Raw genomic sequence first — 27,544 nt, forward strand, 5'->3', positions numbered from 1 at the left:
TTAAATTAAATTAAATTGTGTGAAAGTAAAGTGACTCTAAATATATAAAAAAAAAATGGCTGCATGGTTTTCTGGATATAGGTTTTTCTCGCCCAGTTTCCTTGGGGGACACAGAAGACCTTGGGTATAGCTCATCTCCATAGGAGGCATGACACTAAGTGAAAGCTGTTAAGCCCCTCCTCCACAGCTATACCCTCAGCCTGGAGAGAGAGACTGCCAGTTTTTTGCTTAGTGTCCAAGGAGGCAAGACACTCCCTGCTCTGCAGGGCTGGTTTCTCCTTGTTTAAATTTTAGTTTTTTAGTTTTTTCTTTTCTTTTTGTTCCAGATCATCAGGGATAACAGAGACGCACTAGACCTCTCTGTTCTCCCGGGGTTGAGCTGCGCCAGTGCCGGTCACCCGCACTGCTGCCTCCCCCACAGAAGACAAGGTGGATCAGGGCAGCCCAGCTCCCCTACATCCCGCCAGCGCAAGGGTCGCCCGCACGCCAAGTCCCTCTTCCAGCGTCCTGCCACTACGGTGCCAGTAGCTGAAGGGGCGACCCTGCTGGAATGGACCGAGGGTGAAGACGGCTGTGGTAAGAGATTGGCTTCTCCAGCCCTACGTCTCCCACCCCCCCCACCCTGGTCTCCTGCGTGCCTGACCCCCATATTGGGCCTCTAGTCCCCTGCTGGATCTATGCTGGCCCCTGGGGTGCCGCAGAGCGGCAATCTCCTTCTGCCCCCTTCCTGCCTGGGACATGCAGCCAGTGGCTGTCTCCACAGCCAGCTACAGAAGCGGCAACATAGTTTTTCTTTATCAGCCCCCCCCTACATCTCCTACCGGAGTGTTGCTCCAGGCCTGAGGCTCCTGACGGCTGTGGAGTAAGGCCTCGCCTCCGGCCGACATTGGTATTCCGGTGCGGCCGGGCGCCGCAAAAATCTTAGCCCAGGCTCCGCGGCCTGCCAGGCCGCCATTCCGGGTCCCTGACTTTTCCGGCCGGCGGGGTGGGCTCCCGCGGCCGGCAAGCCGCCATTCCGAGCAAGCCGCCATTCTGGGCCCCTGACTCTTCCGGCCGGCGGGGTGGGCTCCCGCGGCCGGCAAGCCGCCATTCTGGGCCCCTGACTCCTCCGGCCGGCGGGGTGGGCTCCCGCGGCCGGCTTTGGGCTTGACTTCTAGGCCCAGCAGGCCCCGGCCGACCGTCGGTGCCGGTCGGTGGGGCTCCGCAAATTTTGGCCCAGGCTTCGCGGCCTGCTGGGCCGCAATTCCGACCGGCCCGCGGGGTGGGCACCCGCGGCCGGTTTGATGCGCCACTCCGCCTCAGGTCCTGGCGGTACATACCGGGCGCCGCAAATTTAGTCCCCGGCTTCACGGCCTACTAGGCCGCAAAATTCCGGCCTCTGGTGGAGGGGGCGGGAACTTCTCCAGGCGCGAATTTTTCCCGCCGGGAGGTTCCTCCGCCCCCAGGGGATCGCAGCGCCGCCCTCCAGGCCGGATCCATGTTAACCCTTTGGGTACAGGCCGGATCCCAATGGGCCGGTATGGCTGGCCCCCTTTTTCCTTTTTCCTGACTATCTGTGCCCCTATATGGTGGCACCCTTTAGCCTCAGAGAGGCTGTGTTTTTAATTAAAAAAAAAAAAAAAAAAAAAAAAAAGAAATAATAATAAATATATATATATATAATAATAATAACAGATTTCTTTTGGACTGCGCAGGACGCTGCAGCCTCATCAGTAGTGCTGCATGTCTGCATGCCCTCTTTCCACAGGCGGCATAGTGTTGCGCTCCCAACCTGCGTCGCTGCTAGGGCATTTCCCCTTTTAGGCGGTTTTCCTGCCCTCTTCCAGGATACGGCGCTGGCCAAGTGCATGCGGCCCTTCCGTAGGCAGCATTCATCATCTCTCCAGTTATGGTGCCTGCCATGTGCATCCCCCCCCTCCTAGGCGGGATACTGCACTCTCCCTGGCTCCCGGCTGGCCATGTGCATGACCCCCTTTTAGGCGGAATACTGCACCTTCACCGGATACGGTGCTGGCCATGTGCACGACCCCCTTCCATAGGCGGAATGCTGCACTCTCTCTATGGATTTGCTGCAGGCCATGTGCACGACCCCCTTCTCTAGGCGGAACGCTGCACTCTCGCTGGATTCACTGCCGGCCATGTGCGTCACCCCCTTCCATGGGCGGAACGCAGCGCTCTCACTGGATTCGTTGTCAGCCATGCGCGTGACCCCCTTCCATGGGCGGAAGGCAGCGCTCTCACTGGATTAGTTGCCGATCATGTGCATGACCCCCCCTTTTTAGGCGGAATACTGCACTCTCACCGGATACGGTACTGGCTATGTGCACGACCCCCTTCCATAGGCGGAACGCTGCACTCTCTCTGATGGGCTATGATGTACTTATGTACTATGTTACTATGCTGCACTCTCACTGGTTTCGCTGCCAGCCATAGGCATGACTCAGGCAGCATACATACATCCCTCTGTCTGTGGTGTTTTCTCGCAGGTACGTTACTGGCCATGTGCATGTACCCCATACATGGCGGGGTGCTTGCACTCTCGCTGGATCCGCTGTCGGCCATATGCATGACCCCTCTTCCGTGGGCGGTGTACGCACTCTCGCTGGATTCGCTGCCTGCCATGGGCATGCCTTCCTTCCTCAGGTGACATACATACATTCTCACTGACTGTGTTTGTCTCTCACCAGTACGTTGCTGGCCATGTGTATGACTCCCATACATGGCGGGTGCACGCACTCTCCCTGGATGAGATGCTGGCCATGTGCATTACCCCCCCCTTTTTGTCTGGGCGGCATGCTACACTCTCACCGGATACCTTGCTGGCCATGAGCATGGCCCTCTAACATGGGTGGAACGCTTGCACTCCCATTGGATACGGTGCTGGCCTTGTGCGTGACCACCCCACATTCCATGGGCAGAATTTGGCACGCTCATGAGATTCACGGCTGCCCTTGTATGGCTGTGCTGGACTTGTACATGTCCCCCTTCATTGGCAGAGTAGTTGCACTCTCGCTAAGTCAGTGTTGGGTGTATTATTGCACACTCACTTAATGCTAGGATAACCCTGTGCATGTTCCCCTTTCACTAGGTGGACCTCCTGCGTTCCTGCTGGATTATATGGTATGTCCTGCTTCTCTGAAGTAGGTACGGCCTTAGGCATCACTCCCTTTTGGGACCGGCCTTTGCACTCTTGCCGACTGCAGTTTGCCAGATACAATTTCCCCCCTTTCGGGGCGGACTGCTTGCGTTCCATCGCATGCTATACTAGGCTTGTGCATAACTCCCTTGCAGGTTGCACTTTGCAATTACGTACATGCTGTGGCACTCTGTGGCGAGCCCCCTTTTTCGCTGAATTAACCTTTTGCAGTGAGCGGACGTTCTTGTGCGTTGTTTGGGCCGTGTATGCCTTCTCCTCCTGTAGGTGGGTTGGCCTTCTCACTGCTTACGAGCTGCTCGTACGTATGCCTCATCTGCTTCCTGCGGCATACTTTTGTTTTCTTGGGATACGATGCTTGCCGCAAGCCTTGCACTCGTCTCTAAGGAGTTCATTCTGTCCACCTGACCCGGACGGGCTCTACTTGCTCTATGCTGCACGGAGCTGGGTGGTACTCATTCATTTAGTTGGCCCTTCATCCCAGGGAGTGTTCGTGGTTCCTAGATGCGTGCCCATTCGTCCTTCCGCGGTATTGCTTCCCTGCGCTAGTGGTCACATGGTCGAGAGTGCTGTTGTCTGGAGCGCCCCTCGAATTCTTCGTTGGCTCTGGCAGGACTGCGGTTCCCTTGCCTGCTCAAATTTCCTCCTCTTCGGATGTAGTGTGGTATGAGTCCTTCCTCTTGGCGCCTCTACGCTTCAGTCTGATCTGCTACCAAGTGCGGGCTGCTTTTCTCGGGAAGGTCACCCAAATTCTCTTGGGTGCTCGATTACCCAGGTCGGAGGACCTCCACCTTGGGTTCTTCAGGGTATTCGCCTTCTGCGAGGCGGTGAACCGGGCATCTCGCAGTGTAGCAGGGTTCTGCTTTTGAGCTGTCCTATGGCTTCCCTGTTGCCCACTCCTCCGTTCGGTGGAGGGTGTTATGCCGGCCTCTGTCTCGACTACCTTATCTCGCTGGCTCTGTTTGGCTCCCGCTCGGTACAGATCACTCCGATGTGGCTTCTGTCCCGCCAGACTTCAGAGGCTGTTCCTTCACTGTCCTCCCCTCTGGGAAGAGCATGGTTGTTCATGTGGATGGTTCCGGTGTTCCTTTTGGCCTCGTTCTGTCTCCCTTGTTCACACTGGCTGTATTGGCTGTGCCTATTTACCGAGTCTACCGCGTTCTGTCCTCCCGCTGAGTGCAGATTGCGTGGTCCATTCTAAGACAATGGTCCTGCTGTAGACTTACCTTCTCGGTAACTTGGGGGGACTACCTTTCGGTCCAGATTGTCCTTTGATCTCCCACACCGGGACTGTAGAACATGGCTACATCAGCATGGACTTTAGCCTGTCTTGTCCTGGCATCTGGCGGATACTGGGCGGACCCTTTGGTTCCGTTCCGTCTGTCCTTCTGCTCCCCCACTGGGTGGATACGGGACAACGTTGCTCGGGGGCCGACTGGACCAGTTTTGTCGACTTCTGCCCGTGTTACTGGTCTGCGCCTGATCACATTGGGTTTTCGCCCGCTTGCCAGGCGACTCCAGCGGGTTCGCTATTGTCCGCTCCTGGCTGTATTTTCGTCCAGGATCTGTCGTAAGACTTATGGTTTTTTTGTCTGGGGTTCTGTGGGAAGCTGTGCATTCCCCACTCTGACTTTTTCTCTCCCCATGGTTCTGTCTTTTTTCCAGTCCGGCCTGGACCTGGGACTGAGATTCCTTTACTTGAGGTGTCAAGTGTCAGCGCTGTTCTTCCTCTTCCAGCGTTCCCCGGCCCTCTGGGCCTGTCAAGACCTTCTTACTTGAAATGGCTCTTGGGTTCCTCTGTACTGTCCTTCGGTACCGCCCTGGGAACTACATACTGAGCTCTCGGCGCTCCAATCTTTTCCTTGGAGCCGTTACAGAAGTTCTCTCTACCCCGCCTGTCCTGTACGGTTGTGTTTCCGTATCAGTCGTGTCTCTGACGGGTGCCTGAATGGCCCCTTTTTTTGTTCTGAGCCTTCTGTCTTTTCCCAGGACAGGGCTGTTTCTACATCCCGTTCCTTCCTTCTGAAGGTGGTGTTGCCTTTCGCTTCAACACTTCACCGATTTGGACGTTGTTTGGGCCTTGCCGGTTTTACTTGGAGATCTCCGACTCTTGTCGACGTTCGGTCTCTTGGGTTTCCTGGAGGTCCGCGCTTAGAGTTGACGGACTCCAGGGTCGTTTTCCTCCGCTTTATCAGATTGGCTATTGCTGAGGTTACCGCACCGAGGGCAGGATTCTGCCTTTGCTGTCACCGTTCATTTCACCAGAGCGGTCGGTGCCTCCTGGGCCGGAGGTATTGGGCTTCGGCCATGCATTTGAGCAAGGCGGCCACAGGTCTTCCTTGCACGCTTTACAGAGTTCTACAGGGTGCATACTCTGGCTTCGGCGTATGCTGCTTTGGTCCGCCTGGGTCTGCAGGCGGCGGTTCCTTGATGCCTTCGGGTGCTTCGCCTTGGAGCTGTGGTCCCTCCCCTTTTGGACTGCTTTTGAACGTCCCAAGGTCTTCTGTGTCCCCCAAGGAAACTGGGCGAGAAAACGAGATTTTTGTATAACTTACCAGTAAAATCTCTTTCTCGCTCTTTCCTTGGGGGACACAGCACCCACCCATTCATTGTTTTTCTCTACACGGTTTCCGAGTTTGTGTTACCCGTTGGGTAGTTGGCTTGTTGGTTCTTTGTTGGACTTTGCCTTTTCTCACTGCTTGGACACGCAACTGGCAGTCTCTCTCTCCAGGCTGAGGGTATAGCTGTGGAGGAGGGGCTTAACAGCTTTCACTTAGTGTCACGCCTCCTATGGAGATGAGCTATACCCAAGGTCTTCTGTGTCCCCCAAGGAAAGAGCGAGAAAGAGATTTTACTGGTAAGTTATACAAAAATCTCGTTTTGAAGTCATCCCATGTATTCTTCTTCCTGGCTCTTTATCTCTTGACCTTCTTAGTCAGACCATTCACTGTGACCAGATGGCCAACCTGTGTCTCTCCAGCTGTTGCAAAACTACAACTCCCAGCATGCCCAGCCTACAGCAGGGCATGGTGGGAATTGTAGTTTTACAACAGCCGGTGAGCTATAGGTTGGCCATTCCTGCTGTAGTGACTCAACTACAGGATCACTTATTACACTAATGCAGTTTTCTTCTGTGGACATCCTTATCCGAGGAAAACAAAAGAACAATAGAGCTGTCCTACTGTTATTCCAGTTTTACACCTACTATTATCGTGAGGATTACCCTCCAATACAGCTTCCCCTGACAGCACCAGTAAATTGACAATGAATTCCCTGTCCATATAGGACTTTTTTCTCTCTGTGCTGACTGCTACAGAAGGACCATACTTTGTAATTAATCTTCCGTGGGATAGTGCTGCCCAAATAAGGCTACTTTCACATCTGCATTGTTAATTTCGTTTTTGAGATCCGGCAGAGGATCTCAAAAACGGAATTAAACGGATCAGTGTCATTTAATGCATCCCTTTTCGTCTGGAACCAGTTGTACCAAATCAGAACTGAACAAACCAGTATGAAAATCATTGTAAGTCAATGGGGAAAACTGGACCTGTGAACAAAGTTTTATTGCTGTCATTTTGTCACTGCAAATAAAGAATATTTCGCTCAAGAAAAACAGTGGTGCTGGAAAATCCCTCTCTATTGCTACTTCCAAGGTCTGACCTTTGCTTCCGTGCACGCGAGGTGGAACGTCCATAACATCATACAACAAAGGGTGAGCTGGATATATCTATTACCTATAAGTCAATGGGGCCCAGATTATTATTTTTTTTTTTTCGCTAACAAATAAAACGGATCTTGCACCATTGATTTTCATGCCGGATCCGGTTTCGTCTGTTTCGCAAACCGGAAGCTTGCAGCGGTTTTGTGTCCAGAACCAAAATCGAACGGATGCATCCTGATCAATTTTGTTCCCGTAGACAAATCTGAACCGGTTAATTCCTCTGCCGGATCTCAAAACCGGAATTGAAAACACAGATGTGAAAGTAGCCTAAAAAAATAAAAACGCACACAAATTCTCAAACCGTTTTCTATTTTTTGAGTCAAAAAATACACCTTTCTGGCGGAAGTGTCTCTTTAACTTTCTTGTAATCCTCAGGCCTCTTATCCGAGATTAAGGGCACACCTCAGTGTACGTTCTCTCCTTGTACAGTCTTGGACTTTAGATCACAGGCAGCAAGAGACAGAAATCAAAGGGCAAATTAAGTGAAGGCATCTCAAGATTCTTAGCATTTCTCATTGCCTGTGAACAGACAAACAAGCGGAGTTATGACCGGGCACGCATTTATGTAACGACACCAAACGTAGACTTCAGTGTTTGCCTCCACAGTCACATGTCAGCCGTTCAGGAGAAATAAACCGCGTGATACCCCTCCACTAATCGCTTCAAGTACCTGGTTTTCATTAGTATCTGCAATATGTTTCAGCTTGCTGATTCTGTTGAGATAAATGGTGTCGGAGGAATTTCGAAGCCGCGTGTCCCCAACTTAGAATAATAACTTGTAATTTACGGCAAAATTAACAGACAGTAAAGATGGCCGTCACTAATCCCTACAATCGTTAAAGGGATTTTATGAGGATAGGTCATCAGTATCTGATCGGTAGGGGTCCCGACACCAGGGACCCCTGCCGATCAGCTGTTTGAGAAGGCACAAGCGCGCTCAGTAGTGCAGCGGCCTTCTCTCATCTTTTCCTAGGCCAGTGACGACACGTTCATCGGTCACGTGGCCTAGGAGCAGAAGCGAATGGGGCTGAGCTGCGATACCAAGCAGAGCTGCTACACAATGTACGACGCTGTGCTTGGTGAGCACGGAGAAGGCCACAGCGCTCTCAGGACCGCCGGTGTCTTCTCAATCAGGTTATCGGTGGGGATCCCGGTTGTCGGACCCTTCTGATCAGAGGATAGGTCATTGGTTAAAAAAAACTCTCAGAAAACTCTTTTATATAATGGACGTACCTATTACAGTGCAATATGGCATAAGTTTGGAGATTTTCAAGATGAAAGCCAAAGGGTCTTGGTGCTAATAAGGGTACCGGTACTCTTTAATCCCTGTGCACAGACCCTCACCAATCCAAAAATGGGATTGTCCCCTACCAGCTGCCGTAGAAAGGACGCGCCCCATGAGCTGCCAGGTTGAAATGAATCTAGCAGAGGAATTGGAGCAATGAATGTGGAGATCTCTGGATCCATGTGAGGTACAGGGCTGGTTCTAAGGAAAGAGACCGTCATGTACTATATGATATTGGATTTAAATTTTTTACATTAATCATGGGATAACCCCTGTAAGGCATTAGTTCATTAGTTGAGCCAACAGTGCATGTGTATTGGGAGAGGGGGGGGAGGTATAACTGGCGGCTGAACAGGAGTTATATAAACTGTACGGCCGGTTTGGTTCTCTTTTCACATTTTTCTTTTGGTGGCTTCCATTTTTTGAAGGAAGCCACAACATTCTGGCAGCGGTGCCTGACACACACATGGGGTATGGCCGCATTTCGTGGAAATCTGCACCAAATCCTGCAGATATGCCATATATTTCACCCTTCCATTCCAGTGCATAAATTGACATGTTGCTAATCTTAACTTGGCCCTGCAGCTTGTGCCGATTTTTACATTTTTGGAAAATGTAGAATTTTATTAAAAAATTTCATCCACCTTACTGCTTCTGTAAGCTCTGCAGAAAAGCCACAGTGTGGGTACTCTGTGGGTAGCCATGCCCACAAGATGGAATAGAAGACTGTTCCGTTCAGCAGGTGACATGCACAGTGATGTGCACGTGTACAGCATGCGACTGCTGCAGCCAATCACTGTCCCCAGTGGTAGACCGCCGAGGACAGTGATTGGCTGCAGCAGTCATGTGCTGTATAACTGTACTTTACCACTGCAACGGCCGGTGGACCAGCGGCACATAAATGGCGCCATAGAGAACGGTTAGTATAGCATTATTTTGTATTCGACACCATTTGTGGGCTTGTCTGAGGTTTTTTCTCGGGGAACCCTTTTAGTTGAAAATTTGGAGAACTGGTTGCACCATTTGCAGGCAGCAGCTGTAGGAACGGGACTCCTTCTCATTGTTTCTGTTTATTAGGAAGCAGAACACATAAGCGTAATCCTGTGTGCACTGAATAGAAGAATCCTCCGGCTGAAGAGCTGGCAATCTCACTGCCGCTTGTTGCATAGCAACCAAACGAGCATGACGAGATGGTAGAACCGGCCTCGCCGTCTAAGTGTATTATTACCAAGTGGAACAAAGCAATGATTTGGAGCTGGCCTCATCGCATAGACATCAGAGCAGGAAGATGAGGCAGGGGGCGACAGGGCTACGAATGTCTCAAAATAAATGGAAATATCTGCCACGTCTGTGGCACAGGTCACATGTTTTGCTTTGTGCAAGGAGCCCTGCTACAGCGTCTGGGTGGGATACTCTTGCATACACCTATTGCAAGACCTTAATCTCCCTAAAAAAAAATGTGGGGTCTCTAGCAGTTCCTGAATAGATCTCTGGTTTCCATCTAACATAGCAGCACAAATATCGGAGTACTTTGATTAGGTGGCTTCCATGCCTAGAGTGTGACGTCACACAGAAGATTCTTGGAGAATACCTGTGGGCTATACTCGAGCGCTCTCCTAAAAGATGTTCTCCAACAATAAGCGATGGCAACCAATTAGTTTCTGCAAGCAGATCTTGAGGACCATGGCTAGAGTTGTAAACGTGGAATCCTATTAGGGAATGTGTTCTATGGCTGGGCCCCATCACTCCAGTAACCACCTTCTTCTAGTTCACCTGGAAAACCCTCACTTGGATCAACCTTTGGTAGCATTTGTTCTAGTGACCCAAAGTTCATGTGGGAACTAATAACCTTCTGTACTTGTTTTCTTATGCAATTTCTAATATGTACAAGAGAGCAAAGTGCCGTCTTGATAGCTCTTTGCCCTTGTATTTGGTGACTGTATCCTCTGCTCTACTTATACCTGCTTATTCATTAACCTACTGGTTTTTCTCCCTCTAGATAGCTGACCTCCAGCTCCATAAACTTGATGAACTGGATTGTCTAATCCGAGGCCTGCTTTATGTCGATTCTGTTGGCTTTAATGGCCGTCCAGAATGCTACTACTTTGACAACCCGACGGACCCAGAGCAATGTCAGAAGAAGCCATATTGCCTTGATAATCCATATCCTATGTTGCTGGTTAACATAGGTTCAGGAGTCAGCATTCTTGCAGTGTATTCTAAAGACAACTATAAAAGAGTAACTGGGACCAGGTAACAATCAGTTTTTATTTCAGAGATCATTCATTCACATTTATGGAAGTAATAGTTCTGGGGCTAGATTGTGGTTATCATGTAGGCACAAGGAACATTTTGTCCGGCGAATCTCATGAGAACAGAGCCCCCTCCAACCTCAATTTCGCCTTGACTATCGTCCAAGATAATAGTCTAGTTAACAGTTTATAAATGTTAGTGTTTTTTGTGGGGCAAATCTTCTAATCTCTCATTTCTAGACTGTATGGTAACTCAGAATGGACAGTCTGAAGATGCTCCTTATTTATGACCGGTTTATGCCACCTTTTTAGTTGGTTCACTTTGCGCAAGAATTGTGTGCCAAAATTTTGGCATCGTTTTCGTGCACATGGTCTCCTCTTAGGCCATGGGCCCATTCTGGTGGGCCACAGTCCCTTTCCGGCTAAGACACCCCCTTTTTGTTGGAGGAGGTCTCTTAAACATGCGGTACATTTTGTGCAAATTGAATTAGAATTCTGGAGCGTTTTGATCAGTATTTCAAGAGCATTATACTAACGGGGGTTTTGGGAGATATATCTATATTGCCCACTGAAACTATTGTAGGTGATGGTTATCATTAGTATAATAATCATAGCATGGATGGATATGTTCAACTACTACTACCCCATTTTCTGCACATTGGATTGGAAAAGAGAGTGCATTACTGGGATTTCGTAGAGATTACTTGGGGAGGTTAACACACCTACACTGTTGAGGTGTGTGTTGTGTCAGTCACTGTTCTTTAAGGCTGCGTTCACACATGGCAGTTTTGGTGAAGCGCAGACTCAGACCACTAACATACTGCAAAAGCGGCAGCAAAAATCTAAGCATGTGTACAAGTCCTTTTTGTGACTAGTCATACATTATTGTGTCATGCCTTCAGTCTAGGAGGAGGAACATTCCTTGGCCTGTGCTGCTTGCTGACGGGTTGTGAAACGTTTGAGGAAGCTTTGGAAATGGCAGCGAAAGGAGACAGCACTAATGTCGATAAACTGGTGAAGGACATCTATGGCGGGGACTATGAGCGGTTCAGCCTTCAGGGTTCTGCTGTTGCCTCCAGGTAATCTGCAGTTCTACACTTTTCTACTTTAATACAGTGATGGTGAACCTTTTAGAGACCGAGTGTCCAAACTGCTACCCAAAACCCACTTATTTATCGCAAAGTGCCAAGATGGCAATTTAACCTGAATACCAATAGAGTACCGTATATCTTCTATGTACTTTACCATTTAGCTATAATATCCTGCCTGCATTCAGAGCGATGCCTGTGCTGTTCATAGCGCGCCCTGCGCTGATGAATGGCAGGAATAGTCTAGGGCATTGTGGGAGTTGTAGTTTTACAACAGCTGGAGGGCTGCAGGTTGAGCATCCCTGGTCTAGGGCATATTGGTGCACCATAGACTTTTTCCAGGGTGCGGGTGCCCACAGAGAGGGCTCTGAGTGCTGCCTCTGGCACCCGTGCCATAGGTTTGCCACCACTGCTTTAGTACATGCACATAGCATCATCCAGGGCTCATTCACACAACCATATGGTCGATGGTTGCTGCTGTGCAAATGCATTGCCTTGAATGTATCTGTGATCCACAAAATATGGGAAAAGATGTCCTTTCTTTTGCAGTGCGGAGGCACGGACCTGAAAGCCCATGGAAGGGCTTCTGAGTGTTTCATGGGCTTCTGATCCGTGCCTCTGCTCCGCAAAAGATAGGAAATGTCCTATCTTTTGCCATATGGGGCCGCATCCGCAGCACAGAGTTCACATGGCCGTGTATTGCGGATCCACTGTTTGCAGTGGTATGGTCGTGTCAATGGGCCCTAATATGTGATGTGTGGAAATAAATCGTATCCTCCTAGCACCTTACTAAAAGCATCCCCCGTGCTAAAACCACTGATTGCGGGGGTTTCCCCACCTGTTGCGACCAGCAGTGCAAGAAAAGGGATTGCCAAGGCTTAAACTTATCCCATATCCGCAGGATAAGGCGATACATGTCTCATCATTGTGGGGTCGGACTGCTGCGACCACTAATAAACACCTGCATGGTGGTCCTGTGCCTCCCCATATGAATGGATCGGCTGTTGAGCATGCGTGCTGCTGCTCTATTCATCTCTATGGGACTGCCGGGGATAGCCAAGCGCTGTAATTGGCTTCTCTCTGGCGGTTCCATAGAGATGAATGTAGTGGCCGTTTCTTTGGTACAGTGCTACACAGTGCATCGTTCCTGTGAGTGGTCGGACCCCCACCGATCAGGCACCGTGGATAGAGGATAAGTTTAAATCTTGGAACAGTTCATAAAAAAAATATATATATTAGTTATAATTGTTTTTATAGAGATTTCTTTGACCATGGCATCGAACACGTGATAATCTGTCTCCACGATCCATTACTCCCAGGTTTATGGAATTTTACTGTAATTCCTTGCCACGTCCTATTTTGTTAATAACTTCCCCACTTATGACCACCACTTCATCTTGTATGCAGGTTCCCATCCAATGTTTTCAGGCTCCTGAATGGTGGTGGCACCTCCTAGTTATTTAGCCATGAAAAGGGGTCGAAACATTGAACGCTAAACGTGTTCGGACAGATGAGGGCAAACTATAAGTCACTGGACACACCGAAATAAATTATGTCTGACCGTTGTATTTAACCTTCTGTCATTCCTCTCCTTTTAAAAGCTTTGGCCACATGATGAGCAAAGAGAAAAGGGATACCATAAGCAAGGAGGACTTGGCGAGAGCGACGCTGGTTACCATTACTAACAACATCGGATCTATTGCTCGTATGTGCGCCGTCAATGAGGTAATGATCGCCTCTTCTCATCTATTCATATGGAATTTAGAAACTGGTTTGGTGAAAAGTGGATTTTGATTACACACCTATTCAATTCCATGTTCTTATGTACCTTGCCAATTTGTTGAAATATTTCCTTTTAAAGGGGTTGCTCTGGATTTTGATATTGGTGGTCTATCCTCAGGACAGGTCATCAGTATCTGATCGGTGAGGGTCCAACTTCAGCACCCCCTCTGATCAGCTATTTGAAGAGGCCGCAACGTCTTTCTAGGCCAGTGACATCTCGTTCATCTGTCACATGGTCCATGTACAGCTCAGTCCAATTCACGTGAATAGACCTGGGCTACAGTGCCAAGCCTTGCCATCATACAATGAATGGCGCTGTGCCCGGTAAGCTGTGAGGAGGCTGCTGCGTTCACCAGAGAGTCGTGGCCTCTTCAATCAGCTGATAGGTGGGGATGCCGGGAGTCTGACCCCCGCTGATCAGATATTGACGACCTATTCTGATGATAGGCCATCAATATCAAAATATAGGACAACTCCTTTTAAAGAGGATCCTTCAGCTCTCCTAAAATTTTGCCCCCCCTGGCTCATTTCTTATAATTCCACATTATGCTGTTCCCCTGTTATTCCTCCTGGCAGAAACGTAACCTGTAGCTCCAGGGCTCCAATGCAAAGTCATTAACCAGCCTCCCCCCCCCCCCCCCCCATTTAATTCTTCATTTACAATACTGGTCTCACCTTGTGAGGAGGAGGAATTTGAGCCATCTCAGGCTTCTGGGCCCGGGTGCAACTGCTCTCTCCGCGCCCCCTAATGCTACGCCCCTGCCTCCAACTAAATTGACAACTTATAATCACTCGCCCTGTTAATAACACATATCTCTCCACACTTTGAAATTTTGACTCCCCCAGCCAAAATAACTAATTAAAGGGGTTTTCTGAAACTTATATACTGATTGGTGGCGGTCTGACACTCGGACCCCCCACCAATAAGCTATTTGAGAAGGCACCTGCGCTCGCAGTAGCACTGCAGCCTTTTTCGCAGCTTTTCCTAGGCCAGTGACGTCACGTTCATCAGTCACGTGGACAAGGCGCAGCTCAACTCCATAGAAGTAAATGGGGCCTTCTCAAACAGCTGATTAGCGAGGGTCCCTGGGGTCGGACCCCCACCAATCAGATACTGATTAACTTTCCTGAGGATAGGTCATCAGTATAAAAGTCTCAGAAAACCCTTTTTAAAGTTAAACATAAGCTTCTTTATAGCCTAAAACGGTATCATTAAAAATATAGGCTAACAAGTAAATGTATCATCTCTGGAGATCCCACCGAGCTCTGTGCTCCATAGACCCTGAAGGGAGCCACATCATGCATTTTCGACTGCCACCCTACTTACCATGGTCATGCGGTGAGAAGGAGTTGGGGACACCCATTCTTCTGATCGATACAGCTTTGGAACACGAAGCGGTCAAATGTTTATGGCCTGTCCTATGGGTAGACAATGCACCTATATGGAATGAATGGAGGTCTGCCGGTGTCACCTGCCTTTGGGTTTTGCTTAGCAAACCGCATGGGTAAATAAAATGATTCATTGTGGAGCCTGAAGGGTTTACAATTGCTGATGACTATGAATGTTACCTCATTATGTGAAATTAGATTGTGAGCTCTCCGCGGGCAGGGACCTGTTTTTCTTCTTCTTTAGAGCGTAATGAAGGAGAAGTAACATGATATGGTCTTAGTGCTTTCAGCTTCTTTACAGTGTTGCCTTGTGGCATGGAGTTCAAGCAGCATTGTACAGGGCTATCAAAGCATTAAGAACGTCTGCAGAATCTTGTAGAAGACATCCAGCCATACCTGCTGCTCCTGCTGGCCATACTGTGGGTATTATACCTTGGTGTCCTGTTCGGCATCGGTCTCCGTCAGTGCTGGCACAGCACAATAAAATGTCATTAGTCCTGCAATCGTCTATAAAACTAGTCCCACTTGAATCCGAATTCTTCAGATAGTCCCGATTTTTGAGAAGTGTGAGGTGGAAGTTGCCCTCCTTCCCCTGTGTAATGCTCCAGATCCTAGGTTCTTACCCTGATGTACGCCTTCCCCGGGGGTAAGTTCCAAGTCTCTAGCGGGCACTTGCACTGTGCTGATGCTGTGCTTTTTAATAAGCAGCACAATGAATGATCACAGCCTTGTGGGACTTGTGTCATTTGTTATAATAGGTAGAACTTGGCTTAGGCCCATTGAGGGACTCTGCTCCAGGTCAGCTCTTCTCATACTGTGAAGCGGTTCCTCATGGGTGTGATGGCGGGGCTCTGCTGAGGAGGTGGTTTTGTCAGAAGTTTTTGTATGCTGCAAAAGTCCTTCTCTGGTTACACCAAATTCTGGTTTACCAACAGAACTGACTCCTTTTGTGCTCCTGTTAAAGGGGGTTTCCAGACATTCGATATTGATGGCCTATTCTCAGGATAGGTCATCAACTTATGAGCAGTGGGCGGTCCCAACACCCAGCACCTCTGCCAATCAGCTGTTTGAAGAGACCCCCGCTGCAACCACTTCCTAGGTCAGTGACGTCATATTCATCGGTCACATGGCCTAGTTGCAGCTGTGTCCCGTTCAAGTGAATCGGCCTGAGCTGCAATACCAAGCACGACCACTGTACAATGTGCGGCACTGTGCTTGGTATGCTGTGAGGATGGCACAGCATAGCAATCCTCTTCTAATTGCTGATTGGGCCCACCTACCAGTCATGTTTTCTGGATTTCCTTAGTATTGAGCAGGTGAGATATAGATGTCAATGCATCAGGACTTGCCACATGTATTCATTCTGTGGGATATTCTCAAACCATGACCGATAAGTGGGCCCTGATGACTGGAGCTGAGAAACACTGCTGTAGATCATACGATCAGTCACTCTGCCTTTTAAATGTATAAATGACGCCAGATCCAGGGCGGGCTGCACAGATTATTCAAGACTTGTGTCTTAAAGGGGTTCTCTGGGAATTAAGAAAATTAAAATACTTGAATATTACTTTATTATGAATATATTCCCAAATACCTTTCGTATTGTCTGGGGAGCAATCATTAGGGTAAATAAAATGTCAGACGTCCTATTAGTACACACAAAATCTGTCCTAATCACACAGTGAAGTTACTTCACAACACTGAGCTAAAGAGCTGCCTCATCCTTCTCTCTGCTCTGCTTGTCAGAGATGATCCCGAATACAGCTGATAAGATCTTCAGCTGAATCTCTATAGCAGGGATGCTCAACCTGCGGCCCTCCAGCTGTTGTAAAACTACAACCCCCACCATGCCCTGCTGTAGGCTGATAGCTGTAGGTTGTCCGAGCATGCTGGGAGTTGTAGTTTTGAAACAGCTGGAGGGCCGCAGGTTGAGCATCCCTGCTCTATAGGAATGGAGTTCAAGAAGAGACATGTAGTACAGAGAGGGCGGACAGGACAGACTGTGGTAATGGAGACTGTATACAAGTCCTGCTGCTCATCACCCATCCTCCTCTCTGTACTCCATGTCTCTTCATGAACTCCATTCCTACAGAGATTCAGCTGAAGATCTTATCAGCCGTATCCAGGATCATAATTCCTGACAAGCAGAGCAGAGGGGGAGGATGAGGCAGCTCTTTAGCTCAGTGTTCTGAAGTAACTTGTCCTGCTGTGTGATTAGGACAGGTTTTGTGTGTACTAATAGGACGGCAGCCATTTTATTTCTCCTAATGATTGCTCCCTGGACAAAACAAGCCAATATAACTAATAAAGGGTATTTGGGAATATATTTATAGTAAAGTAATATTTAATTATTTTCAGTAATTTTATTCTTCGGGGCTCCGTTCTTTATTCTAGCGATATGCCCCCATTGTCTGAAAAGGGAAAACCCCTTTAAGGAGTTTCCTTTTAACTTATCAACATTTTAGGGACTTTAATGATAACATATACTGTTTTTACATAATTTATGTCTCTTCTGTCTGTAGTGTTTCCTCTTTTTATTTTATTTTTTCTTTGTATGTCCACGTACAGTATATATGAATTAGTACGTATTGCAGGTTTGTCATGTGCTGACATCTACTGGCCTAAAATGGTGAAATGCAGGCTGGATAAAGGCAACCCATCACCAGGACAACCCCTGTAAAAGCAAACAAGAGGGCGCCCCTGCCTCTTCTAAAAAGGGATTTGTGTACAAAGCATAAATGAGAGGATGACGGATGTTATTCTGCATCAGACACAATAGGAAGAATGTAGACCATGGACAGAGGGCTTAACACCTCTCTTCCCCCCCCCCTTTGTGATTTAGCACATGTGGTGGTTTAACACTGTATTGGGTTACCAAAATCATTTTCCTGCATTTTTAGTAGGAAAAATAGTGCTGTTTATTAATACAATTTTAGAGAAATGAATATTTTTTTCATACTGTAGCTCTTTATTCTTTTTGCATATTAACTCGAAGTTAAATATTGAAACGGATTCCTTAATTTGTGACAGTCGTTTCGATCTAAAAAAATGTAGAGTCTTGTGAATAAGGTGGTGATGGTTTGAATGGATGCGTATATTTTGCCCTGTGTTATATTGTTACTATATTGCCTGGTGATCACATGATCGCCGATCCACTAGAGGAAGCGGCATCACGGCTGCCTTTTAATTATTGAATAGCGCCCCTTGTGCTCTATGCACCCGGGAAAGGAGAAGACAGAAGTGGTAATCAATGCTCCTGTCTTCTCTGGGTACCCGGCTGTGTATGACACCAGGACACCTGACCTGCTCCTGCAAGATGTGCTGCAGTGACGGCAGAAGGCATCCCTGTAGACCAGCTGGTGGTCGTGAAGTTCAGGATTTGACTGAAGATTTTGGAGACTACATCCATAGAGATGTTCTACGTAGTACCTATAAAAGTACAGTAGAAGTGTATTAAAGGGGCCATCCCATGATTCATGTAAAATCTTTCTAACAAAGCTAGACCCATACATACCCTGTACCTCCCATGGATCCAGAGATCTCCTCATTCATTGCTCTGCTAGATTTATATCAAGCTGACAGCTCGAAGGGAGTGTCCATTCTGCTGCAGCTCCGGGGGCGTGGCCATGCTCTCCCTATCTCAACTCAGGAGCCAGTTGAAGGATAAAACTGAGCATGTGCGGCCGTCTCAGGGAGTCGGACAAAGAAATAGGTAAAAAAAAAAACAGCAGGTGGCGCTATACAGATACATTTTATTGAATAACTCAGTGGCTGTGCTAAATTTTTAATTACATACAATTACAAAAGTATTCCGATCCAGGTGCTGGTTTGAAAACTGTAGAATATTTTTCATGGGACAACCCCTTTAACCAAAACTGCCATCCACCTTATATTAAAAACCCCTTTTATGTGCCATGTTAGGTCATTTAGAAGTCCTGGCCAGTCTGGCCTCTACATGCTCACACATTACATGATTGACTGATGGTCGGGGCGGCTCTTTGTCAGGGTGTATGTTTATTCTCAGAAAACCCCTTGAATACTTTGGATCTTTATTTTGAAATGCAGTAAAAAATAAAAATGTGAAAAAACCTCGTCCATTAATAGGTTTTTATTCCTCCATCTGTAGAACATTGACAGAGTGGTGTTTGTTGGGAACTTTCTAAGAATCAACATGGTCTCGATGACGCTGCTGTCTTATGCAATGGATTACTGGTCAAAAGGACAACTGAAAGCCCTCTTTTTGGAACATGAGGTAAAAGCAGCATTAGAAAGGGGGTACCGAGGAGAAGGGTGGGCTGTACTGGAGGCTTCTCCTGGTTACACGCATTAAACCCATAGCTTAGATAGTCCTGCTCACATCTGAGAAGTGGAGGTAGTTCTGCCCAGACCAGGGATAGGCAATCTCCGGCACTCCAGCTGTTGTAAAACTACAACTCCCAGCATGCACACTTGCTCTACCGTTTTCAGAACTCCCACAGAATAACGAATTTTAGTTTGTAGCCGAAGGTTGCTGACCGCTCGTCTAGACAATGCTCTGTGGGTTATACAGACTGAACTCCAGACTGATACATTGTAGCAAACCAGCAGAATGATTTGTCTCGCGGAGCACTGCCTAGACTGCATACATGTATTCACTTCTCCATTTGCACCCTGTGATTGTAAAAAAAAAAGGCTGTTCTCATTCACTGACAGCAACCAGATTCTAAGAATGGCTTCCTGTTGGCCAAAACCCCTTTTTCCATAGACTTATACCCTTTTGCCACTGTCTCCATGCCCGCCTGGCCTTTGCTCCTCGATGGTCTGTAGTAGCATCATCCCTTTTCACTAGTTGATTAGCTCTGATTTCAAGGGCCAAACTGCATTGGGAATAAGTGATCATTAGTAGGATCATTCATCCCACATCCTTGTTTACACGAGACGAGATGTGCTACTCTGCTGAAGAGTCAGCCGGCTGATCAATGGGGTGTCATGATGGGCCCGAGATCAGCCGAACAAGCGGCCTGTGTAAGAGGGTCTTAAAGGGGGTATCCGGGGTGCCATACGTTGCCAATCATAATAGGAAACTGTCCCATACCTGTCGCTTATTTTTCTTTCAAAAGATTCTGTACCCCACTATGACGCCCATGTTACTGCCGAGCCTCAGGGATGGAGACAGGGCTTGAATTTTCAGAACAGCAGTACCTGTAGTCCCCTACACTCTAACCCCAGGGGGGGAGGGGGGGGAGGCTACCTTTTGGGCCCCTCAGCCACATGATGCGGGGGTTGTGTCATCATGAGACAGGAAAAAGCTGCACTACTTCATCTCCATCAGGCATCTTTCTTTGTCTCTTGACTGAAGGCTGTAGTGGAACAATGCGGGTCCGAGAAGTTAACCCTTAGGATACCGGAGATTTTTTTCGTTTTTGTGTTTTCATTTTTCTTCCCTATCTTCCTTGAGCCATAACTTCTTTATTTTTCTGTTCACATAGCTATGTGGGGGCTTATTTTTTGCGGGACAAGTTGTACTTTCTAATGCCACCATTTAATATGGCAAAGAATGTAGTGGGGAGCGGGGAAAAAATTCCAAATGGGGTGAAATTGGGAAATAAAAACGCAATTCCTCCACCGTTTTGCGGATTTTTGTTCCCACTGCGTTCCCTTTACCACAAAACGGACCTGTGCCCTTCATTCTCTGGGTCAGCACGATTACAACGATACCACATATGTATAGGTGTTAATGTCTAAATAATTTAAAAATAAATGTAAATTTTTTACAGGGATGAGCGAATCGACTTCGGATGAGCGCTCCGTACAGTATTAGAATGTATTGGCTCCGATGAGCCAAAGTTATTACTTCACGGAGTCTCGCAAGACTTCGCATATTAAACTTTAGAAATTGATTTATACTGTAAAAAAACATTTTCCCGAACTTGGGCGTTTTTAGACGATGCCCATGATGTTTATATTTTTGGTTATTTATGTATTTTTTTTATTCTATGGAAAGGGGGGTGATTTAAGCTTTTTTTTTATATTTTTTAAGTTTTTTTTTACGATTTTGAAGCTCCTATTTGAGCCTACAAAATCCATATATATATATATATATATATATATATATATATATATATATATATATATTTTTTTTTTTTTATTCTATACAATCATGGATCTTTTAGACCCATTTATGTACAGAATTGCTAATTTCTAATGTTGGCCTGTCACCTGCTGGCCAAAATAAGAATTGCAGCTTTAATACCCTGGGTCTCTTCAGAAACCCGCCGGCCATGACGCCTGCTGCACGCGCGAGCGGGCGCCATGTTTGCCCATCGTCCCAGCACCGTACATGTACTGCGCTGGTAGCCAACGGGTTAAAGCCCAGTATGTAGGAGTCTTCACCCATGATGTTGTAATTAGGAAAGGATTTTTTACTCCCTGGACAACCCCTTTTAAAGAAGGTCTGTTTTAGCAACAACTTGCATCCCCCTTATAATAACAATTCTGGAATATCTATTTGTATGACTCTCTATTTTGTGCCGCTCCTTTATTATTCCTGCTAGAAGTTATGAATGCATTGCTACCAGTTTGCACTGCAGGTTCAGATGGGTGCTACCAGTTGGGGGTTTGTCCTTGCACAGTCTGACTAATCAGTGCTGCCAGTGGCAGACTGTGCAGGGCCCCTTCCCCCCAACTGGTAGCACCCATCTGAACCTGCAGTGCAAACTGGTAGCAATGCATTCATAACTTCTAGCAGGAATAATAAAGGAACGGCACATCGTAAAGGCATAAAAATGGATACTCCAGAACTGTTATTACATGGTTGATGCAAATAGTTACTAAAAAAGACATGTCAGGAGAGGGGTCTGGTCCTCTTTAAGTCACATGACAAAGGACAAGCAGGGCACAGACTATCTCCAATGGTCAGGCGTTGAGAAACAAACCCCCTTACTGCCCGGGTTGGTGCTATAAGTATTGTGTATTTGTCTATTATAGGGTTACTTCGGAGCAGTCGGAGCCCTGCTGGAGCTTTTCAAGATGAACGACGAGCACTGAAAGAAGACGCTGCCTCCGATGTCTGTGCTGCTCAATGCCGTTGTCTGAGCTTCCAGAAGGCCCATGAAGCCATGTCAGATGGATGAATCCTGTAAATAGCGAGGACGGAGAGACTGTACATAGATCTGTAAATTTTACTGTAAAAACAAACCGTGCACCGTGGCCAAATGTACTGTAGTGATCGGGAACTGATTTTATTGCAGTAATTCCTTTTTTCTATTTATTTTCTGTAAATAGCCTTTTAATCTGCCCTTGGTGAAGGGCTGCTGCTGTTAAACCTGGAGATCTCTGATTTTATGCTTTTATGTCTGAGATAGTATGAATATAGACAAATCTGTAAATGTAATAAGGAGGTGCCTGGCGGGCAACATGACGTTGCCTACGGAGAATGTGGGACTGTGTAATAAAACCCATGAATAATGTTAGATAATGTGCACTTTCCAACCCCCAGTCCTGTCAAATTTTACATGGTACTTAACCATCTGTCGTAGGGTGGCGGACCCTTCGTCCACTTCTGGCCCGGAAGTGACCCATTCTTTTCCTGTAGTAGTATATGCAGCTGAACAGGAAAAGAAGCAGCCACTTCCGGGCAGAAGAGGCCACCATCCTGTGTCAACGCAACGGAGATGGCCACGTCAATGGAGCAGGAGTGGGTAAGTACTAGAGTTGAGTGAAGCAAGCTTCGGATGCTTCGTCCAAAGTCGATTCGTTCAAAACTTAGGATTGATACCGTACGGAGATCTGTCTCCATAGAATGAATGTGCTCCGAAGAGCCGAAGTCAGTTACTCTCGAAGTCGGGGGTGACTTCCTGGAATAACTTTGGTCATTGATTTTTAAAGTTGAAAAAACCACCTTGAAACCGAACTCGGCTTCGATTCAGGGGTACTAGTCGGAACCAAAGCTGAGTTCGGTTTCAAGTTTTAAAGTGACTTTCGACTTTAAAAATCAATTACCGAAGTTATTCAATGAAGTCACGCCTGACTTCGTAAGTAACTTACTTCGGCTCGTCGGAGCCCATACGTTCTAATACTGTATGGAGACAGATCTCCGTACAGTATTAATCCATAGTTTTGAACGAAGTGACTTCGGATGAAGCATCCAAAGCTCGCTTCGCTCAACTCTAGACTAAGTTCCATCGAAGACCACTTTCTTCCACAGCAGCAGGTTTCGAAGAAATGAGTGGAGAACCCCTTTAACTAATAGAGGTCCTAAAAGATGTCTGTTTTAGTGTAATATATATAAATTCCCCATGAAATAACAGTCCTGGTGCATCTTTTCCCCCCATAACTCTGTGTTGTGAGGTTCCTCTGTTATTCCTTTTGGAAATATATGCTCGGATTGACACCTAAGTGTGATCAATCAGTTTGACACTATCAGTGTGTAGGGATATCTACCTAGAAGACTTGAATCTCCAGGAAAGCACCCCTTAACTGCACATCTAATCTGCTGCTACTACTGGGACTCTCATTAGTGGTTTCTATACTCAATATCCCGGTTTTTGTTTTATGAGATTCCAGATTATCTTGCAATCTGTGCCTGAAATGAGTGACAGATTATCAGAATGTCACTGAATTAAAGGGTTTTTGGGGGCATACTCTCTCCTCTCGGCAGCCGTACTGCCAAGCAAGCAGTGGCGTCTCTGCGCGCCCGATATCAGAACCAGGGGGGGTGGTATGCCTGCACAACCCCTTTAATGAAATTGTGTTGTGTGTAAACTGAATGAGAAGGCCGCACATTCAAGCAGGAGACGTTCAACCTTTTAGTCCCAATGATCTCGACATCTGCATAGTATTCCCTCAGCTTTTTTTTTTTTGTCATGGACTCCACATCAGTGATTTGCTCCCACCCCCTTTAAAGATGTTCCTTAAAGGATTTGACACTTGCCTGCTGAGGGAACGCCCAGCGGATCAGATACTTGGGGATGAATTTGCATGTTTCGCAGAAGTTCTATAAAGTGCTTTTCGTAAGGTACACTGTGTTACCGAATATGTGTAGAAATGTCTCCCTATATAAAGGTGATATCGGTTTAGGGGGTCAAAACTGCTTATAGGTTCCCTATAATGGGGTCCTTTGGGGGGAGGTTTGTGGTGCTAATGATCATGAGTGGGTTATGTAGAAAAACAAACTCCCGTATAAGAATATATCTTCTTACTGATTTTATGCAGTGATTGACCTTTCCTTTTATTTTTTACTTTTTTATTTGTTTCAGAATTGTGTTTGGGTTTCTAATTTTTCCACTTTAATTTTTTATTTCATTTATTTTTTTTATTTTTTTGGACACAACCATTGGCTGTCTATGGCTTTTTGATGAAACATACTGTAGATGATGCTGACCATTGTAAGTCATTTTAACACTACCTGTAATAGCAAGTAGCTGTCGGTTGACGTATGGCCCTTTTCTGTATACTGTACACCTCAAGTGTCCCAAACTGAGAGCATCTACGCTATGCATAGAGTCAGCAATATGCACATAATGTACGTGACACGTATAGAAAGAGCTGCTACTATCATTTACACATATGCCTGTAAGGGACAGGTCACACGCGCCTGGTTACCTTGTCATTTTGTATGTCCGGTTACCTTGTCTGATTCATGTCTTGCCTCTGGGCTTAGTGTAAAAAACACCAGAGGTAAAGGGGTGCCGTAATATTCTATGGGACAGTTGTGTCACAGGGGGCAGAGATTTTTCTGGACTTCCTGTCCCTTCTCCCGCTGAGGAACACTACAGTCAGCCTCACCCTGGCCCAGTATAGTTGCTTTCAGGCTCCCGTGGTTGACATTCAGCACACAGTATTAGGGCTCATGCACACGACAGTAAATGCGGATCGGATGCGGACAGTAAATGCGGATCGGATGCGGACCCATTCATTTCAATGGGCTGTCCGCATCCATATGTCCATTGCGTGGCCCTGCAAAAAAAAAATAGAACATGTCTTATTCTTGAACATTTTGTGGACAAGGATAGGACATTTCTGCAGGAGAAAAAAAAAAACATGGCGCCATGCACTCAGCCAGGAAACATGTTTTGCGGATCCAAGATTTGCGGACTGCAGAACACAGTTGTGTAAATGAGCCCTTTAGAGAAAACATTTAGGGTCCTTTTCCATGGGTTGATAATCGGCTAAATACGTCTTCTTGATCATCAGCCTGATGCCAATGATCAACTAACAGACAAGCGAACTCTATTTTTGATCAGTCGATAAACTAATTATTTGCCAGCAGCATATGGCGAGGGCGTGCTGCCGACATAATGTAAAGTGTATAGGCACGAAGTATCTTATTAATGATTAAGGGCTGGACAAGCACCATTGGATGATGAACTCACCCGTGGGCGCTCGTTTGTACCGTATTACACAGGCCAGTGCAAAGCAATGTGGAAGGAAGGATTGCTACTACATATTCAGCTCTATTGATTCCATGGGAAGATCTGCTGCCAATAATTGTGCAGAGTAGTTCCGCTCGGTAGAGCGAAATGTTCTGTAAGCCAGTGATAGAGCGCAGAGAGTTAAAGAGCATATGTCAGCAGGATCAACCCTGTTAAAGTGGGCATGCTGGCAGCAGCCTAATCCTCTGTACCCACTGAGAAAACGTGCGCACTCGGCCTCCCTGATTTCCCCTGTGGTCACAGCACTGTAGTTAACGGCTTCTGATGTTTGAACTAAATAGAGCTAAAATGAGAGAAAGTTTGATACTCCTACCTCCTCCTGGAATCAGTGCACATTGTATGTATCAGTAAGTCCTGAACCACTGGATACGGTAGAGCGAGGAACAGAATCCCTCCGTAGCACAGTGCCTTATGGAACACCACACGGTGGCCCAGTAGTGCTGAAGGGATTCTGTGGGCAACGTTACGGGCCCTGCTAATTGCACAAGGATTGAAGGTAGCCATTCACCTTTGACACCAGCTGGACAAACCCTTATTCTGCCGACAGCTATCCATTCTGACTCCCCTGTACATAGTCACACTGGGCTCACAACATGCAAACGGGCTTGTTTTCTCAATAGGGAGAGTGCAAAAAGCCGCTGCCAGATATCTGTAACTGTCTTTTCTGCTTTGAGAACTAAAGGATTTGGGTATGTTCAAATCTAACATGCCCGACCCTTCGTTCCTCTGACATCTGCTATTGGAAGAGAGTCAGGACACTGCTAGACACATTGCACTGCTGAAATCAGAGGGTTCGGCCAACATTCATCCTTGTTGTATGGCCACCTTAAAGGGAACCTGTCTCCCTGAAATGTAGTGCAATCTGCAGACAGTATGTTATAGAGCAGGAGGAGCTGAGCAGATTGATATATCGTTTTTTGGGGAAAAGATTCAGTAAAACCTGTAATTTAGACATTTAAATCTCTGCTCTTTCTGACTTGACTTGTTCACGGGGGCCATCTTATCAGTAATTGATAGCATCTTTGTATACACACGTATGCAGGGATTATGTCAGTCACTGATAGTTGTACACAGGGGAGGTATTATCAGTGATTGATAGCATTCCCTGTGTAAGTGTGTATACAGAGAGCTGTCGGTCACTGATAGCTGTACACAGGGGAGGTGTTATCAGTGATTGATATAATTCCCTGTGTAAGTGTATATACAGAGATAGCTGTCAGTCACTGATAGTTGTACATGGGGTAGGTGTAATCAGTGATTGATTCTCTGTGTAAGTGTATATACAGAGAGCTGTCGGTCACTGATGGCTGTACACAGGGGAGGTCTTGCGTCCAGAAGGAGCAGAGGTTTAAATGAATAAAGTGCAAGTTTTACTGAATCTTTTCCCATAAACCATATATCAATCTGCTCGCCTCCTCCTGCTCTATAACATGCTGCCTGTAGATTGTAATGCATTTTGTAGTGACACAGGTTCTCATTGAAAAGCACTGTGGTTCTTTTATGAGATTCTGGAATTTTAGATAAAATTCCACTCCTAAAAAGCTTGGCTATGGAAACGACCAATGTCAGTTATTTTTCTGTATCTTCAGAGAATTTTTTTATTTTATTTTGACTTTTAAATATTTTAATTTAAATTCACAAATAATTTATCATACTTGTTTTTAATGTCGAATTTTGTTTAGCTCATATCTTCAAATCACAAAAAAGAATTTTGGCCATTCTTTCGTGTGAAAATTAAACTGATCTTAGAAACTGGAAATTAATGTTTTATCCAAGTCTATAATGTGTTTTTTTTTTTTCTTCTGTGGCCTACAACAAGTTGATTACATGCAGTTAATAAGTGTGTGTTCATCTGTTCATGTTGAGAATACTTTTAATTAGGATTTCATTGAACGTGTTTCCTTGTGTGTCAAACTATTTTGAAATCTGTTAATATGTGAAACATTGTACAAATCTGTATATTTCATTTGTCCTCATTTTCACCTTGACGTAATTAATACTTGCCAACAGTTTGTCCGCTTAAAATAAAACTTGTAACATTTGAATGTTGTTTTTTCGTCTTTTAGAGTTATTTTTGCTGTGAAGTGTGAAGTAGTGCAAATGGAAAGTGAAAAACTCTGCAGCGGCATTGTGATTTGCTTTACATTTCACCCTTTGTATTGCAAAAAGTGAGATTGCAGGATTTTCAATGTGGAATCCACAAAACTCCCATGTTTGAATGCAGTCTTACAAGTAAAAGTTACATTACAATTCATTTATAGTTTTATATATATAATCATTCTTACAATACATTTGCCAACTTATTTAGTTTTTATACTGTAATTTTTGTATATTTCTGACAGATTTCTTTGCTAGTAGACTCCCAGTATTTGGCGGAGTTTGCCTTCATGCTACCACTAGAGGGAGCTAATCCATCTAATTTTTGGTAACTGATCGCTACGGAGGCAATACTCACTTCCAG

General features: G+C 46.3%; 1 protein-coding gene across 2 annotated transcripts in view; it reads left to right on the forward strand.

Annotated features, from left to right (window-relative positions):
* The window catches only part of PANK1 (pantothenate kinase 1), a 50,264-nt gene extending 27,664 nt beyond the window's left edge, over window positions 1-22,600 (forward strand). The window contains exons 3-7 of one of the 2 annotated variants that reach the window (XM_040436960.1): window positions 10,160-10,413; window positions 11,315-11,491; window positions 13,102-13,225; window positions 18,798-18,923; window positions 21,638-22,600. In XM_040436960.1, the coding sequence (XP_040292894.1) occupies window positions 10,160-10,413; window positions 11,315-11,491; window positions 13,102-13,225; window positions 18,798-18,923; window positions 21,638-21,697 (741 nt within the window). In that variant the 3' untranslated portion in view covers window positions 21,698-22,600. The remainder of the gene's footprint in view (window positions 1-10,159; window positions 10,414-11,314; window positions 11,492-13,101; window positions 13,226-18,797; window positions 18,924-21,637) is intronic. The other variant, XM_040436961.1, reaches the window with a different exon arrangement.
* Window positions 22,601-27,544: the final 4,944 nt, after the last annotated feature.

The sequence above is a fragment of the Bufo bufo genome, chromosome 6, assembly GCF_905171765.1.
Source record: "Bufo bufo chromosome 6, aBufBuf1.1, whole genome shotgun sequence".
Classification (NCBI taxonomy): domain Eukaryota; kingdom Metazoa; phylum Chordata; class Amphibia; order Anura; family Bufonidae; genus Bufo; species Bufo bufo.